The sequence below is a fragment of the Engystomops pustulosus genome, chromosome 10 (assembly GCF_040894005.1).
Source record: "Engystomops pustulosus chromosome 10, aEngPut4.maternal, whole genome shotgun sequence".
NCBI lineage: Eukaryota > Metazoa > Chordata > Amphibia > Anura > Leptodactylidae > Engystomops > Engystomops pustulosus.
Genome location: NC_092420.1, coordinates 76,194,196 through 76,214,151, shown reverse-complemented (window position 1 = coordinate 76,214,151; position 19,956 = coordinate 76,194,196). Strand labels below are relative to the sequence as shown.

General features: G+C 45.1%; 1 protein-coding gene across 1 annotated transcript; it reads left to right on the top strand.

Moving 5' to 3' along the window:
- Positions 1-8,330: 8,330 nt before the first annotated feature.
- On the top strand, positions 8,331-16,903 carry ARPC5 (actin related protein 2/3 complex subunit 5). The gene is made up of 4 exons (XM_072128612.1): positions 8,331-8,565; positions 11,740-11,811; positions 12,736-12,912; positions 14,419-16,903. The coding sequence occupies exons 1-4, from the start codon at positions 8,425-8,427 to the stop codon at positions 14,479-14,481; spliced, it is 453 nt and encodes a 150-aa protein (XP_071984713.1). The 5' UTR covers positions 8,331-8,424; the 3' UTR covers positions 14,482-16,903.
- Positions 16,904-19,956: the final 3,053 nt, after the last annotated feature.

Here is a 19,956-nt window from a genome sequence, read left to right as displayed (position 1 = left end):
GATCTCCAAGTGTCCCCTATGAGTGGAGCAGTAATGCACATGATTGTCCACCACTTTGGACAGAGATCTCTCGCCATCTTATGGAAGTAAATGAAGCATGTATCCGCAATTGGGGTCCCCTGTGACCAGACATTCATCTCCTATGCTCTTGACACCGGCCCCTCTCCATTCATTTCTATGATGTTGATAAGAACAGAACAGCACAGTACTTATCTATCAACAGATACTGATTCCAGCATCAGGGCGAATGCCTGGTCATGTCGATTCAGACTTCAGTAATACAGAGAGAAATAATAGGGGGCTCAAGACCCTGTTGTAATACATTGCAAACCGCAGAAAACAATTATTTATCCATTATTGTTTTTTCAGAACTTTGGATAAGGCAACATACATTCAATTTTCTTGTAGGTAGATAGGTACTTTTTAAAGGGAACCTGTCACCAGGGACCTCATTTTCACTAAAGACAAAAGCCCATCACACCTGCAGTGCAAATACCGTATATACTCGTGTATAAGCCGAGTTTTTCAGCACAAAAAATGTGCTGAAAAACCTCACCTCGGCTTATACACGAGTCAATTAAAAAAAAAAAAAGAATACTCACCCTCCGGCACCCGGATCCTCAGCAGTAGCTTCCGATCCTCGGCGGCGGCTTCTCTCTTCTTTCTTCACTGGCCGACAGTCGCCTCCATGCGATCTGCCGGCGGGCGGACACTATGATGCAGCAGTGTCGCCGCTGATGACATCATCAGCGGCGACACCGCCGCAAAATAGTGTGCGCTCGCCGGCAGATCACATGGACGCGACTGCTGGCCAGTGAAGAAAGAAGAGAGAAGCCGCCAGAGGACCTGGAGCCCCGCCACCGCCGCCGCAGAGGACCTGGAGCCCCGCCGCAGAGGACATGGAGCCCTGCTGCCGCCACCGCAGAGGACCGGGAGTCGCCGCCGCCGAGGACCGGGAGCCGCCACCGCAGAGCATCAAAGATGAGTATCGTCGGAGGGTGAGTATTAAGTTTATTTACTTTTAATTCGCTTGGCATACTGGGGGAAGGCTGTATAATACTTCGGGCAGGCTGTATACTACTTGGGGGCAGGCTGGCTGTATACTACTTGGGGGCAGGCTGGCTGTATACTACTTGGGGGCAGGCTGGCTGTATACTACTTGGGGGCAGGCTGGCTGTATACTACTTGGGGGCAGACTAGCTGTATACTACTTGGGGGCAGGCTGGCTGTATACTACTTGGGGGCAGGCTGGCTGTATACTACTTGGGGGCAGGCTGGCTGTATACTACACCCTCGGCTTATACACGAGTCAATAGGTTTTCCCAGTTTTTGGTGGTAAAATTAGGGGTCGACTTATACTCGAGTATATACGGTATGTCTTTCTGCCTTTTACAGGCATTTGCATTATAATATAATTGTGTGTTTTTACTTACCTAGCACCTTGACAGAATCCTCTGTTAAGTCCCAGGGGTTGGGCTTTGGTTTGGATGCATTTTAAAAAAACAACATGTGACTTGTCTGTGCTGCAGACTCCTCAGCTATCAGCCCCCACCTTTGTGCTCCTGTACAGCTCCCCCCCCAACTGATGCTAGCTCACCACACTGTGACCTCTGTTCCTATGAAGGAGCACATAGGTGGAGGGTGAGAGCAGAGGAATGAGCAGCACAGATAAGTCACGTGTTGTTTTTTTAAAAAACATCCAAACCAAAGCCCAACCCCTGGTACCTAACAGAGGATTCTGTCAGGTGCATTAAAACACACAACTATATTGTAATGCAAATGCTTAGAGAAGGCAGAAAGACATATTTGCACTGCAGGTGCTGATGGGCTTCTGCAACCTGTCTTTAGTGAAACGGAGGTCCTTGGTGACACGTTCCCTTTAACATAAAAGAGGGAATGGCAAAACTATATTTTATACCCTACTTGAGGGAGCTGGTAGTTTTCTGGTGAAAATGCTGGTGATGGTGTCCCACAGTCAGAGGCTGTGGTTGAAATGCTCTGCAGGGAATATATCCTCTTGATATCTGAACTATCCATAATCAGGGCAATAAAAGCTTAGTAAGGGTATAACAGCTTTATCCTGATGACATTAAAATTGATTCTATATGGTAAAGATCTTTTAAAAGCAATATAATTGGGGATAACTGTATTTGCCTGCTCTCAATGCAGTTTTTTTTAATAACAAAATCTGGAGATTACCTCAATATTGCCATCAAATCACATTAAATCTGTATTTGATCTGCAGAACAAAAGAGTTGCCATATGTCTGATGTCACGTGTGTCCGGTCCTTCCTGCTAAAACCTTCAGAGATCATCTGGTTCTTGTTCTCAATGCTCCATGATGAATCAGTTTACTGCAGAATCCTTTCTTTACGACCCTGTAAATAACTGGAGAGCGAGGGCCTGTATTTTTTTAAATAATAATTATAATAATTCTTTATTTATATAGCGCCTACAGATTACGCAGCACTGCACAAAGCATGTCAATTTTCTTTGATACCTTCTGTTCCGAAGTCACAGACCCGGCTGTAGTGTATGGGTGTGATTGATGCGGATCATACTAGCGGAGTACAGGCTGCTCATTAATTCCACAGTTCTGATTACGGTGAAATAACATTTACAGGGGAATTGCCCAACTACAGTGGGACGTCTGAGGCAGCAATGTCACACTACCCCACAAAAGAAGTGAATGAAGCTCAGTAAACTCAGGAGTCATTATGGAAACTTGCATGTCCTTGTTCTTGTGGCCACTGCAGGTCCCAGAAGGCTGGTCACCTTGTAGTTTTGCACAGGTGCCGCTATTGTGTGGATACAATTGTCATATTGCAGCTTTACATACCTCCCTGGCTAACCTACCTATCCGCAGTTTTATAGCTTGGCATCTGATCCTTGCTTGCTGAAACAGTTAAACTTCTCTTCTAATGTCATGTCATGTTCCCCAGCCCCAAGCCCACCACCAAACTACAAGGGGCGAGGCGCTCCCACTCTGTAAATTAAGAGACCGGTCTGGGGTGAAGAAAGGTCTTATGTTTGTTAACTAGGGGTTTTATCTATTGACCTTAAATAGTCTACATCACAATAGGTTGTGTAATAATAATAATTCTTTTATTTATATAGCGCACACAGATTACGCAGCGCTGCACAAAGCATGTAAAATCAGTCGACACTTTACTGGGCACAATAAGGGAAATCTACAATTAAAATCCATCATGATAAAGGGGCACTTGCTCATAGATCCAGGTACAATGACTGTCGTAATCTTCTGAAATCAAGTTGTAACATTATGCTAATAAGTCTGAGGGGCTACCCTAGCCCCTCTGTGATCTGGCTTTACAGGCTGTTACACTGCCTCACCCTCCTTCCTGCTTCCTCAGCCCTTCCCTACTCCTTCTGCCTGATGTAATCTTATTACAGTAGAGGAACTTTCAGCACACAGTGGGAAGAGGAAGTGCTCCTGCACAGTGTATCAGCCTGTGAAGCTGGTTGGGTGCCGGGCTATAACTAGGAGTACTGTACTGCTGTGAGGAATTGTAGCCACAGCGTGGTAAGTATGTGTTTTTTTTTATTTTCTTAGCCTCCCACCCTGGGATTGGGGCACATTCACTTTGTGACACACTTTTTTGGGACTGTGCCTTATCTTCAATGGGAAAATGGCTTTCACAGGCTGGTGTGTTGCACGTAACCTTTTTTTTGGAGCATCTGCGCTGGGTTCCATGCGACACAATTTAGAGGGCCCCTGCACATACATGATGCATACCCCTGCACATACATGACACATCCCACTGTACATACATGATGCATCCCCTCTGCACATACATGACACATCCCTCATACACATACATGACACATCCCCCTGCACATACATGACACATCCCCCTGTACATACATGACACATCCCCCTGCACATACATGACACATCCCTCATACACATACATGACACATCCCCCTGTACATACATGACACATCCCCCTGCACATACATGGCACATCCCTCATACACATACATGACACATCCCCCTGTACATACATGACACATCCCCCTGCACATACATGGCACATCCCCCTGCACATACATGACACATCCCTCATACACATACATGACACATCCCCCTGTACATACATGACACATCCCCCTGCACATACATGGCACATCCCCCTGCACATACATGACACATCCCCCTGCACATACATGACACCTCCCCCTCCACATACATGACACAACCCCCTGAACAGACGTGACACATCCCCCTCCACATGCATGACACATCCCCCCTGCACTTACATTACACCTCCCCCTCCACATGCATGACACCTATCCCCTCTGCACATACATGACACATCCCCCCTGCACATACATGACACATCCCCTCTGCACATACATGACACATCCCCCTCCACATGCATGACGCATCTCTCCACATACATGACACCTATCCCCTCTGCACATACATGACACATCCCTCCTGCACATACATGATACATCCCCCTACACATACATGACACCTCCCCCCCACATACATTACACCTCCCCCCTGCACATACATGATACATCCCCCTGCACATACATGACACCTCCCCCTCACATACATTACACCTCCCCCCTGCACATACATGACACCTCCCCCTCCACATACATGACAACTCCCACCTCTGCACATACATGTTGCATCCCCCCTGCACATATATGACACATCCTCCTCCACATACATGACACATCCCTCCACATACATGATACAACCCCCCTGCACATACATGACACCTCCCCCTCCATGTACATGATACATCCCCCTGCACATACATGACACCTCCCCCTCCACATACATAACACCTCCCCCTGCACATACATGACGCATCCCCCCTGCACATACATAACACATCCCCCACTGCACAAACATGACACTTCCCCTTGCACATTTGTGACACATCCCCCTGTACATACGTGACATATCCCCCATCTGCACATATGTGACACTGTCCCTTGCACATACATGGCACATCCCCCTGTACATACATGATGCATCCCCTCTGCACATACATGACACTTCCCCTTGCACATGCGTGACACATCCCCCTGTACATACGTGACACATCCCCCTGAACGTATGTGACACTGCCCCCCTGCACATACATGACACATCCCCCCTGCACATACATGAACCCCCCTGCACATACATGACACATCCTCCCTGCACATAGATGACACATCCCTCCACATACATGACACATCCCTCCTATACATACATGACACATCCCTCCTATACATACATGACACATCCCCCTGTACATACATGACACATACCCCCTCCACATACATGACACACCCCCAGCACATACATGACACATCCCTCCTACACATACATGACACATCCCTCCTACACATACATGACACATCCCCCTGCACATACATGACACATCCCCCTGTACATACATGACACATCCCCCTGTACATACATGACACATCCCCCCTGCACATACATGACAAATCCTCCCTGCACATACATGACACCTCCCCCCACATACATGACACATCCCTCATACACATACATGACACACACCCCCTGCACATACATGACACCTCCCTCCACATACATGACACATCCGCCTGCACATACATGACACCTCCCCTGCACATACATGACACCTCCCCTCCACATACATGACACTTTCCCCCTCCACATACATGACACATCCGCCTGCACATACATGACACTTTCCCCTGCACATACATGACACACACCCCTACACATGCATGGCACATCCCCCTGCACATACATGACACATCCCTCATACACACACATGACGCATCCCTCATACACATACATCCCTCCTATACATACATGACACATCCCTCCTATACATACATGACACATTCCCCTGTACATACATGACACATACCCCCTCCACATACATGACACATCCCCCTCCTACACATACATGACACATCCCCCTACACATACATGACACATCCCCCTGCACATACATGACACATCCCCCTCCTACACATACATGACACATCCCCCTCCACATACATGACACATCCCCCTCCTACACATACATGACACATCCCCCTCCACATACATGACACATCCCCCTGCACATACATGACACATCCCCCTGTACATACATGACACATCCCCCCTGCACATACACAACAAATCCTCCCTGCACATACATGACACATCCCTCATACACATACATGACACATCCCTCCTACACATACATGACACATCCCCCCTGCACATACATGAACCCCCTGCACATACATGACACATCCTCCCTGCACATGCATGACACATCCCTCCACATACATGACACATCCCCCCTGCACATACATGACACCCCCCTGCACATACATGACACATCCCTCCTATACATACATGACACATCCCCCTGTACATACATGACACATACCCCCTCTACATACATGACACACCCCCAGCACATACATGACACATCCCCCCACATACATGACACATCCCCCGTGCACATACATGACACCTCCCTCCACATACATAACACTTTTCCCCTGCACATACATGACACTTTCCCCTGCACATACATGACACACCCCCCTGCACATACATGACACACCCCCCTGCACATGCATGGCACATCCCCTCTGCACATACATGACACATCCCCCTGTACATACATGACACATCCCCCTGTACATGCATGACACATCCCTCATACACACACATGACACATCCCTCATACACACACATGACACATCCCTCATACACATACATGACACATCCCTCCTATACATACATGACACATCCCTCCTATACATACATGACACCCCCTACTACACATACATGACACATCCCCCTCCACATACATGACACATCCCCCCTGCACATACATGACACATCCCCCCTGTACATACATGACACATCCCCCCTGTACATACATGACACATCCCCCTCCTACACATACATGACACATCCCCCTCCACATACATGACACATCCCCCTGCACATATATGACACATCCCCCTCCTACACATACATGACACATCCCCCTCCACATACATGACACATCCCCCTCCTACACATACATGACACATCCCCCTCCACATACATGACACATCCCCCTGCACATACATGACACATCCCCCTGTACATACATGACACATCCCCCCTGCACATACACAACAAATCCTCCCTGCACATACATGATACATCCCTCCTACACATACATGACACATCCCCCCTGCACATACATGAACCCCCCTGCACATACATGACACATGCTCCCTGCACATGCATGACACATCCCTCCACATACATGACACCCCCCTGCACATACATGACACCCCCCTGCACATACATGACACATCCTCCCTGCACATACATGACACATCCCTCCTATACATACATGACACATCCCCCTGTACATACATGACACATACCCCCTCCACATACATGACACACCCCCAGCACATACATGACACATCCCCCCACATACATGACACCTCCCCTGCACATACATGACACATCCCCCGTGCACATACATGACACCTCCCTCCACATACATGACACTTTCCCCTGCACATACATGACACACCCCCCTGCACATGCATGGCACATCCCCTCTGCACATACATGACACATCTCCCTGTACATACATGACACATTCCCCTGTACATGCATGACACATCCCTCATACACACACATGACACATCCCTCATACACACACATGACACATCCCTCATACACATACATGACACATCCCTCCTATACATACATGACACATCCCTCCTATACATACATGACACCCCCTACTACACATACATGACACATCCCCCTCCACATACATGACACATCCCCCCTGCACATACATGACACATCAGCCCCTGTACATACATGACAAATCCTCCCTGCACATACATGACACATCCCTCATACACATACATGACACATCCCCCCTGCACATACATGACACCTCCCCTCCACATACATGACTCATCCCCCTGCACATACATGACACATCAGCCCCTGTACATACATGACAAATCCTCCCTGCACATACATGACACATCCCTCATACACATACATGACACATCCCCCCTGCACATACATGACACCTCCCCTCCACATACATGACTCATCCCCCTGCACATACATGACGCATCCCCCTGCACATACATGACTCATCCCCCTGCACATACATGACACATCCCCCTGCACATACATGACTCATCCCCCCCTGCACATACATGACACACACGTGATGCATGCTGGAGCACGTCCCTCCTTCCCGCTGGCGGCCTCTCCTGCTCCCCCGCGCGGCCGCTGTCAGCACTGCACAATGTCCCAGTCAGTACAGGAAGCCGGCGGTCAGAGCGGAAGCCGCTGCGCCTGCGCATTGAGCCCGGCCGCTCCCTGCCTGCTGCTGCTGCCGCCCGGCGCTCCGGTACAGGATGGCGAAGAACGCGATGTCCGCCCGCTTCCGCAAGGTGGATGTGGACGAGTACGATGAGAACAAGTTCGTGGACGAGGAGGAGGCCGGAGAAGGACAGCAGGGACCGGACGAGGGGGAGGTGGACGGCGCTATCCGGGGATATCCTTTCTATATACCTGTGTGCCCTGCATGGTATACAGCACCCTGGTGCTACACTGTATACATCTATATATACCTCTATCTGCTCGTATACAGCTTACAGATGCAGCGGTGCTGAGCTACACCCGGATGTAGCAGAGCTGAGGTTGTCATGTATCATATCATGTGCAGGTAAAAAGATACAATGTACATGTAATGTATATGTCATGTACAAGACTGAGTCTCTGCATGGTCCGCTTGTGCTCTGTGGGTGTCCTAGGGGGTCTATGTAAATGTGCACTTACATGGAAGTCATGTTACTTCTGTAAAGAGGAACCCGTGTGTGACTCCTAGAGGGGCGCAGATACTTCTGCTTCTATTTCTAAATTTCCTGTACCAGAAACGTCTTTGTAAAACCTGGGGGCAGCCGCAGCCCTTCAGATTGGGGTTTGGAGTAAATGGTCTGATGCTGATGCAAGTATTACACCAATTTTCACTAGATGCTGATAATGAATGGGATTATCCCCGGTCCTATCTATATGGGCATAAGGTGGTCATCGACCAGAGTGGGTACCGCCAACAAGCCCCCCGACACAATATGCAGCTCAGAGACAGAATAATAAATGTAATTGGCTATAATGTTTCAGCGCAAGTAACTGTATCACTAACCTCACGTGCGTTCCATTTAACTCAAAGAAGATATGTACAAAAACTTGCAGAAGCCGAAATTCCCGTTCAGTGACAGCAAACGGAGATCTTGAAAGTAATCAGAAACTGAAATACTTGCAACACAAACTGTTTGAGGAGTATAAGGTTCTAGAGTCTTATAGACCCTCCCGTCCATCCCTGATCTAAAGTTTCGGCTTATAGTTGCTGTCATTCATCTGGAGTTATGGGTCACAGATACAGAACCCGTCTGTGACTGATCTAGAGGTATGGTTCATAGATACCCTCACTCCCTGATTGAGAGTTAGGGGACACAGATATAGAACCCATCAGTACCTGGCCTGGAATTAGGGGTAACAGACACAAAACCCATCGGGGGCCTTGGCCTGTAAATATGGGTAAGAGGATCCCATCTGTCCGTGATCTGGAGTGACGGGTCACAGATACACAATTAATTTGTCCATGATGTGGAGTTATGGGTCATGGATACACAACCCATGTGTGCCTGTCCTGAAGTTAGGGGTCACGTGTACAGAACCCATGTGTGCCTGTCCTGAAGTTAGGGGTTACGTGTACAGAACCCATGTGTGCCTGTCCTGAAGTTAGGGGTCACGGGTACAGAACCCATGTGTGGCTGTCCTGAAGTTAGGGGTCACGTGTACAGAACCCGTGTGTGCCTGTCATGAAGTTAGGGGTCACGGGTACAGAACCCATGTGTGCCTTTTCAGGACTTACTGTTCACAGACACAGAACCCATCTGTACCTGTCCTGGAGTTATGGGTCACAGACACAGAACCCATCATGATCTGGAGTTGTGGGTCCTGAATACAGAACCCATTTGTCCCTGATGTGGAGTTACAGGTCATGGATACAGTCTGTGACCACACTATGTACCGTTGGTATCTTTCCAGGGAGCGTCCAGATTGAGTGTTGTGACCTTTACACTGTATCAGGATCGCTGGGTGCCGCGCTGTACACACACCTGGGTTGTCACACCTCTTGCTGTGTGTTATCAGTTAGTACACAGCGCTCAGGTTGCTGCTGGAGGGACACATGCTGGGTCTTGCTTGTAGTTCAGGAATGCAGGAAGTGGAAGCCTGAGAGTCGGGAAGATGGAAATGCAGGGAATGTCTTCTGACCTAAAAACGGGTTAGCCTGAGTGTACACCTTCTTTATAGTGGTGATAAACATGGCCATATCCCTATATATAATAGCTGTCGCCCAATGCTGGAGACTCATCAGCTGCTTATACATCCAACAATTGGTGATCCAACAGCTCAATCCTTCTGTCCACACATCTCCCTCCAGCGCACTTTAAATTCGTAAGTGTAACCGCAGTTTGGCTGCATGCACACACCAGGATTTGTTGTGATCCACAAAATATGCAGGAAAGTATTCATGGTCCAATCCCATCATATTCTGTGCTTGTATTTAATGGGTAGAGGCTAGAGATGAGTGGACCTGAGTTCAGCCAAACCTTGAGCCTGAACACCAAAGTTCTGCGTTTCAGGTCCGCTTATTCCTGGTAGGGGTACCTTAAAGTAAATCTGTCAGCAGTTTTGACCATTCAAAGCTCCAGACATTGTTAGGTTTGCCTCTGGAGAGCTCTGTAACCAGACCTTTTTGTGTTGTTAGTAGGAGCAGCGGTACTGTGACAATGGATTTTTAGACTTGGAGTACACTGGTGTGTGATATCTCTTCACTGTACAGCCACTTACCCTGAGTGGTATACAGGTACTACAGAAGAGTAGAGGAATTATGTAGAAGTACAGTGAAAAAAATCTCAGACACCAGAATGCTCTGAATGTTTTTCACAGTCCTGCTGCTACTAACAACACACACAAAAGTATAGTTACACAGATCCCCATCGACAATACCCAACACTGTCTGAAGATTTACATGGTCAAAACTGCTGACATTTTCTTTAACGGGAGACCCTTTGCTCATGTAGCTTCTCTGTGATTTTAGTCACAGATTTTTGGACAGCTCAAGGGATAAGACTTTTCTTATCTTCTCCTTTTCAGATGTCAAGTATCAGCAAGGTATCTTCTATTATGTTATTAATAAGAAGATTCTTTCTGAGTATCAGATAAATAATTTATCACATCTTTTGATATTAGAGCTATTAGTGATCATGACTGCTCTCCTTTTATTGATGCATACCCTGAATATAATCCGGAGTGAGCGGCCACTAAAGGGTATTTAGGCTAAGAGGCTGGTACATACTGTAATGGTGTTGGCCATGGGGTATATAAATACATATGATAAATTGCTCTCTAGAAGCTTTATTTCCTAAAATAGTCTAATTTCTTTTGAGCGTTAATGTGGGGCTGGTGGTTGTAGGGTTAATGTGTGTCCACGTGCCAATGCAGACACGCTAATTTGTACATACAAAGCCCCCACGTTTATGGCCACGATCTGTGAGATCAGCACCATGTAACCGTCATAATGTGGAACCCCTCAGAGAACCCTGTTCACATTTAGTGACTGTCATTGTCTTGTTGTATGATTTCCTTAACCCCGAGGCACAGGGAACATGATGGGTGCTCTGCAGGCCGCTCTGAAGAACCCACCGTTAAACACAAAGAATCAATCGGCTAAGGTAAGGTCACAGGTCACATTATGTTTTCCCTAACCCCTTTGATAACCCCACATTTCCAAGGTTGTGGAAAGTGCAAGCTTAAAGTACTGTGAGGATAAACTGCAAAAGCATCGCACAAATCCCATAGTCAGACACACAGATTTGCAGCCAATTTTTCTCTTAAAATAGCGACCCCATTGCGAATTCTAAATTCTTTTTTAGCATGTTTATTATACCATATCAGCAGTTATGTGCAAGGTACCGGTAATATGGTTAGCGGGATTGTGGTTATCTCTCCAGCTCCCGGATTGGATGGCGGCATAGTCTAGTTGGTAATGTAGCTGCCTCTGTAACCACACGAATCATGGATTTCCTGAGTTACCCTTTGTATGGTGGCTAATGGGGGAAGGCTTAGTCAAGTTGTAGGAATGCTCCTTGTTTTTTAGCTCTGGATAGTTAACTCTTTAGTGTTCGTCACAAATGTCTGCTTCTCAGAATGACTGTCATAGTCTTACGGTGGTGGCACACATGGCGTTTTGAACCCATTTTTAGGCCGTTCAGTCCGTTAAAAAACACATGAAAACGCATCCATTTTTGACAGTTTTTCCAATTATCTTAATTGGGATAATTGGAAAAAGGACAAAAACGGTCAAAAAACGGATGCGTTTCAAAAACGCATGCGTTTTTTGACGGACTGCCTAAAAACAGGTTCAAAATGCTTCGTGTTCCACCACCCTTATTACCTTACCTGTCTCCCACATATGTTCCTCTGACCACGTTTCATCTGATGTGACGGCTCCCACCTTCAGTTGGAGATTGAGTTGATTGATTCTCTTCCAGACCTGCTACAAGTTTTGCAGATGGTGCCTAGGTGCTTGTCATTCATTTCCAGGTCTCCTATCACCAGGATTGTAATCCTACTACTAATCAATTTTCTCCTTACAGGATCGAGCAGAGAGTCTGGTTCTGAAGGTTCTGGTCTCCTTTAAAGCCAATGAGATAGAGAAGGCTGTTCAGTCTCTGGATAAGAACAATGTGGACCTGCTAATGAAATACATCTACAAAGGCTTTGAGAGTCCGTCTGATAACAGCAGTGCTGTTCTACTGCAATGGCATGAGAAGGTGAGAACATACTAAGGGTATAGTATAGTTATGTAGATTTTCCTTACGTTCGAAATTTGTAGAAAATGCCCCTAGAATATCTATAATCCACAATTTACCCTATGGAGGCCACGAGCGTGTCCTTCTACCCTCTATTAGCCTGATGTGTATATCTTTTATAACCTTGTATAAGAAGATGTTACCCTGTACCATGAGCTCCTGCAAAACGAGTGGGGGGCCCTTTGTATGTCTGTATAGTGAAATATCGTAGCCTTCCATGGGTGGGTGACGTTTAGGAATATTCCTGAAAGTTCTATACATTCATAGAAGGTTTATACATAATGTGAACAGAGCCCAAGGACAGAATTTAATGCTGATCAGTTTGGTGTGTCCGGGCTATTCTTTCCCTTACATTAATAAAAGCCTTAGGCCTCATGCACACGACTGTATATTAGGGAACAAAGACAAAGCCTAACCTGTCCCTATGGCCTTCCATGGGCTTATATGTGGTGTCACACATGGCGTTTTTAGGCTGTTTTAGGGCCGTTTTTAGTTGCGTAAAAAAAACGCATCTGGTTTTAATTGCGCAAATTCAGAAACCGGGCAAAAACGCATGGGTTTGCAAAAACCGCATGCGTTTTTAAAAAACGGATTCAGTTTTTAACAGATGGGTTTTTTACAATCTGAAAACGCACTAACTAAAAAATGGCCAAAAACGGCCTAAAACCGCCATATGTGACATCACCCTATACAATGGATGTTGTTTCTACAGCTCTGTGCATGAATGAGCCAACTGCCCAGGCTGCAAATTATAGAGCAGGTCCTGTTTCTGCCTGAGTTTGGGGCCTGGCAGTCTTTTTTTTATTATCATCAGCATGTGACATGACCTCTCAACCCAACAACACGCGGTCCACAAACAAGAGACCACAACAGTGGTCCGAGAGCACATAAAGTTGTTGTGTGCGAGGCCGTATTGTGAATATTTTTATGCTAGCGCTTTCAGTATAATTTGGGAAACATTTTATCTTTTCAATTTCTACTGATCCAACTCTGAGTATGTTCACAAGGCAGAATTTGCCATTTATTTTATGGCAGAAATCTGTGTCAAATATTGGGCAAAAATCCATTGACATGTCCTAGATTCGGCGGGGCAGGCATCCGGATTCCACTTGGAATATTGTTTTACACTGGGAACATTACCACACAGGTTTGTGCCACCGATTTCCCAGATTGTGATCTAACCCTAAACCATCTATTTACAAGTATTCCATTAATATCTCAGGAGCCAGGTGTCTATGGCGCCACTTTTATAATTTTTCCTATGAATACATTACAATAAAAAAAACCATGAATGAAACCAAGTACAGCACAATGTCTAGACAGATCTATACTGCTGCTAGTTGTTGGTTTGTTGTTCCGCCTGTTACTCCATTTACATGGTTATCAGGGCCTCATTTCACACTTTGTAACATTGCCTGAATGAGATGTTTATGCCGCCTCTTCTGTGCCTTTTTGTCTCCTCTATAGGCTCTGGCAGTGGGTGGCGTGGGCTCTATAGTCCGGGTACTGACTGCCAGGAAGACAGTTTGAATGTTCAGCTGGATGCGATAGATGGAAGAACTGGTGACAAGACCAAAACTCTGAGCTGCAGCCTAGCTGTAGCCGCCCATCCATTACTTTGTCGTTGCCCACATTTCTATTCTCCTATTTCTTCTTTAGCTTTCTTTTTTTTTTTATATACGTTTTTGAAGTACGCAGAACATGTGAGTGCATGCAGTGCTCTGTTTATTATCCGCGTACCTGCCCTCCTTGAGCTGGGCTCTGTTCGAATGCCACCTTCCGGTTTTTACAGGCCGCAGTGTATTGCGCCTTATAGCCTCATATTTTGTTGTTGCAGCTTGGCCCTTGGAGCCGGCTGAACCCCCTTTCATTCCTGCTGCTGCCACACCTTCCACACCATTAGGAGGTTCTCTCAGGATGTGGCGTTTTTGCAATCTAAGGCTTTTATATCATGGAACAGTGTCCAGAGACCGATCTAGGCCCGGACAGTGTCACACTGCCCAGGGTCTGGATGTTGTTACCATAAACTCCCTCAGGTCCTAGGTGTATAAAGGGATAAATTATATAGTAAAAAAGATTCGCTCTGCTGCTGTGACTCCTTGGGTTACTTTCCTCAACCAACAAAAGTGAGGTCTTGCAAAACAACATCGCACACAGTGCCCTTCCACTGCCCATAGCCAAAGTTTTCATTTTTGGGGCCGAATTAGCTCAAACACATACCTTAGCTTTATCTATACTAATAATTGAGGGCCTAGTTTAGCAAAATTGCCTTTGTTTACCCTGGCACCCAATCAGCATTCAGCTTTCATTTTTCCAGAGCAGTTTAAGAAATAATAGCTGCACTTTGATTGGTTGCTGTTGGCAATAAATATAGTTTCATGATTTTGCAATTTTGCTAAATGAGGCCCAGGTTTTAGTGTTTTAAAAAAACAAATGGGAATGGTTATCCGGATTCTAGAGCAAGGGGGAAGAGGAGAGTTTCCTTAAAGGGGGCCAGGTTGGAAAAAAAAATTCATACAATACAATACTTACCCCACTCTGGCTCTTGTTTCCTGAGTAAATCTGGTACTTCTGGTTTCGGGTCCAGCAGCTGAATGGGATTTTCAGGGGTCACCGGACCTGCTTGATCCAATGACTGGCAGCCTCTTCGTAACAGGGGACAACACAAAAAGTGAATTCCCACGAAAAACTGAAATGACGATCCATGTCCAAGGAGGGCAGTGATCGGATGAAGCAGGACCAGTGGCCCAGAGCCCAAAACTGTAAGCACCAGACTGATGTTGGAGTTTCAGAGGGGTAATTATATGATCATTCATTTTTTCTTGCCCTGGCCCCCTGGTTGTTTTCCCCATTCATGGAAAACACAGTTAAGCACCCAATCAGATTGCTTCATTTTCACAAAAGCCTCCGAGAAATAGAAGCCGAACTGATTGGTTGCCGTGGGCAAATGTTAGATTTTTACATTGCACCCTTTTTATGATGCATCTCATGCATTGTTTAATGAGCAAATAATAATTCAAAATAATTGTGCCCACAAAATAGCTGCTTGTGTTATGTGTAGGTGGCAGGTGCGCTATAGAGGAACAGTGCTTTTGCATCCATTTTAGATCCGGTTATACCATATATGAAATTAGAAGGATGTCTTACTGCATTTCATTACCCATTATGGGTATTTTTTAGGCCTTTACCATCAGACTTGGTTGAAATGAAACATTTTTGTAGGATATGGTATTTTGATTCTCGTCAGTGCCCATATACACAACCACCATCATATGGTGCCGGATTAGGACTTTAACCCTTACTTCAAGAAGGCAGCTCTTTATAGTACTGTTGTATGTTGTTTTACCACATGTAAACCGAACATAGTTTAACCTAAAGTTTACAAAGTACCATATACTAAAGGGCTTGGCTTTGCCATTCCAGCTGCTGGTTCCAGACCTGAACCAGATAGCGCTTACAATACTTAATAACTGGCTTAAAGGGGCATCGGCTTGAGTGCCAAAAGTAATAGAACCCCGCAGCTATCTGCATATAAGCGGCTGTGCATCAAAACCTCACAAGTTGGTGTTTTTTTGACAATCTGAAAGTACCCAAGGGCAGAGTTGGCATTATGGTCTCTGCCTCTCTCTGACAGGCTCATGGTTGCAAGGCTTAATGACTGATGCTGGCCCAGGGATCCATGTAGTCAGTCTGGGCGACTGGGATCCCACTTTCTCTGCAGAGCAGACAATACGATGGGACCGACCCAGTTATTTTGCGGATCAGCTGATTGCTAGAAAGCACCTTACAACCACATACCCAACAAGGGTATCGAAGCCTTAATCCAATATTTGCTAGAGGGGCCTTTAATGTTGACACTTGCATTAAAGGGCTCGTAGCACTGACGTAATGAAACTTTGCTATGTTTTTTTTTTTTTTTTTTTTTTACAAATTAAATATTGATTTGGATTAATTATGCCTGTGTTGTCTTTTATATTGAATATTACTTTTGCCAGAAGAAATAGTGGACTGATCCTCCTGAAAAATTTGCTGCTAAAGAAGTTTGGTTTAGGGTGATGCCACACATGGTGTTTTGAACCTATGTTTGGTCCGTTTTTAAGCATTCCGTTTTTTGAAAACGCATCCGTTTTTTACCATTTTTAATTAAGATAATTGGTAAACCCTTTCAAAAATTGATGCATTTTAAACTGACTGCTTAAAAATTGAACAAAAACCGGGTTCAAAACGCCATGTGTGGCATCACCCTTAAGGTTTAGAATCGGAGGAACAATTGCTTTTTACAGATTTTGTCATAGACAGATTAATGAATCCATCTGTATCAATCGGTATGCATTCTCTGCTCAATATTGTCTGTTCGCTGTACCCAAGGGCTACCCAAATGACTGTGCAAAGCCTTATAAGCATATTGGTAGCCAAAACTAATATCCATGATTGCTCTGAAATGGTGGGGCCAAAGAGTCTATGGAGTGGTGAGCGTCCATGTTTAAAGGGATTATCTGGACTGAAAAAAATTCCTTGATTTCTAGTAGAATGGGCTCAGCAGCTTTGTTTGTGGGAGGCTGGTGCATAATGGGTGGTCGCAACTTGGTGTGGTGTATTAAAAAGTTGCTGAAACATCCGCTTCATCTTATAGTATGATAGTGACCATTGGACTACTACCCAGCAGGATGCATTACAGGTATATGCAATTTACTAAGTAATAACTTGAAAATGTTATATATGAGAATTGTGCAGAATGTGCTACACTACACACGCAGTAGAGAGGAGGACAAGTCACACTAGAAACATTTCAATAACTCAGTGTACAAGTAGTGAAACAATGTAAACCAAAACATTACAAAAAATATTTTATTAATAATCAGAAATGTGTATACATGAAGGAAAACATGAATACTGGTTATCTTATAATCTATAAATAAGCTTTATATAGGGACCACATCTATTTCTCATTTGGATCCGATCTGGTGGCTGGATACCAGCCGCTATCATGTCTCCCTTACAATTAGAAGGTAGAAGAGAATCTGCTCATCTAACTCTCACTTAGGAGGATCAGCAGAATCACATGGACATTATAGAGAAGACTTGGCACTGATTTGATTTAAAGGGGGTATTCTCATTTCTGCAAATTAATGTTATTGTTTGTATTACAAAAAGTTATACAATTTTCCAATATACTTTCTGTATCAATTTCTTGCGGTTTTCTAGATCTCTGCTTGATGTCATTCTATAGGAAGCTTCTATGCTTACTTCCAGTGGATAGAAATCTGACCCTGGTCACACAGGTGCACGGCTCGTTATATCACACAGCTCTGATTACACTCTATGATATAACGAGCCGTGCACCTGTGGGACCAGGGTCAGATTTCTGTCCACTCAAAGTAAACATTGAAGCTTCTATAGAAGAACAGCAAGCAGAGATCTAGAAAACTGTAAGAAATTGATATAGAAAGTATATTGTAAAATTGTATAACTTTTTATAATACTAACAATAACATTTTCTGAAATGAGAATACCCCTTTAAGGCTTTTGGGAAAAGATAGAGGCTTCCATAGCAAGTATCCACCTGTGCCTGTATTTCTTTTCTTACCTGGTTATTGTTCACTTTGTCTATATACAGTATTCTGATTCTTCTGAGAGCTGCAGTTCAATGTTTTCTATAGGTGACCCCCATGAGAATGTGGATCCTGTTCCTTGTGATTGATGGAGCGGCAGGTTTGTGTTGTGGCACTTCATTCAACTGAACGAACATCTAAAATAGTGGAACATAGCGATCATTGGATATCTCATCCATCCTCCTACGGCAATGATGGCAAACCTTTTAGAGATCGAGTGCCCAAAATGAGACCCAAAAAACACTAGCTTTTCCCAAAGTGCCAACACGGCAATTTAGGCAGTAACAAACTTATTGCTACCAGAATCTTTGAGCTCCAATCCGACCCTGTCCACGCCTTTTCACTCTTTGGACCCGACAAAGCAGCACAGGATGGGTCACTTTAAAATAGCAGGGCACTACTTGCACTGCCTGAGACTGCAGGAAGAAGCCATGTCTGGCAAACTCTGTGCTTGGGAGACAGCCCGTGTGTCCACAGAGAGGCCTCCGAGTGCCATCTCTGGCACCAGTGCCATAGGTTCGCCACCACTGTCCTAGGGTGTAGGAGATGGTGAACGCTGTGTTCAGCTATTTCTGGCACTTCCGTAGACATTGAATGTTGCAGCAGGACGCATGTTCTATTTAAATTGATATAAGAAAGATTATCCACTCCAAGACCTAATGAAAGAGCTGCAACTATGGAGAACAGAAGGGTGCATGATATGTAATGGGGTCAGAAATGGTGTTTTTTTTTCTCATACTGAACTATTCAAAGTTTGATGAGAGATTAATTACACTTTAAAAAAAATACCCTTTAATTACATTAAGCAACCAGCAGCGGTCACAATGATGAATTTCTCCATAACCTTTTGCAATGAATGGGAAGGGAAGGAAACATTTGCACATACTTGGCGTTGTTCATAATGAACAAACATATGTTCTCTTTTTTGGGTACAAACCATATAGTAAAATAGGTTGGTTACTGTATAATATCGAAGACTATGATTATAAGAGTGGCTCTACCCAAAAGTAAAAACTGAGCTTTTGTTTGTTACTAAAAGGCTTTTAGGAGATACGTGGAATTTTCTTAGGAACCAAAGAGACAAAGATCATAGGAAAATGTAAGGAAGTAGGGACCCTACTTTTACACTTTTATTCTTAGACATTGATGATTTTGGGGGCTTGTACTATTGCCATATTTGAGTGGAGGGAATCCATTGTTTCCCACAACTGAAGTGAAATGGACCAATATAAGGGAAAGGATTGATTGACTTCAATAAGATCATACTGATTGGCTGCACCCTGTGATATTCTAAAGCAGCTGATTGCTGGGATACCAGGTATCAGACCCAGGGGAGTATCTAGGAGAAGTAGGGCCCCCTAGCAGACTTCTGAATGGGGCCCTACCTATAAAA

Excerpts from the sequence above, each read along its gene's own strand:
- ARPC5 (XM_072128612.1), top strand. The coding sequence starts at position 8,425 with ATGGCGAAGAACGCGATGTCCGCCCGCTTCCGCAAGGTGGATGTGGAC. Across the intron at positions 8,566-11,739 it reads TGGACGGCGCTATCCGGGGA|GGGAACATGATGGGTGCTCT; the intron begins TATCCTTTCTAT and ends CCCCGAGGCACA. Across the intron at positions 12,913-14,418 it reads TACTGCAATGGCATGAGAAG|GCTCTGGCAGTGGGTGGCGT; the intron begins GTGAGAACATAC and ends TCTCCTCTATAG.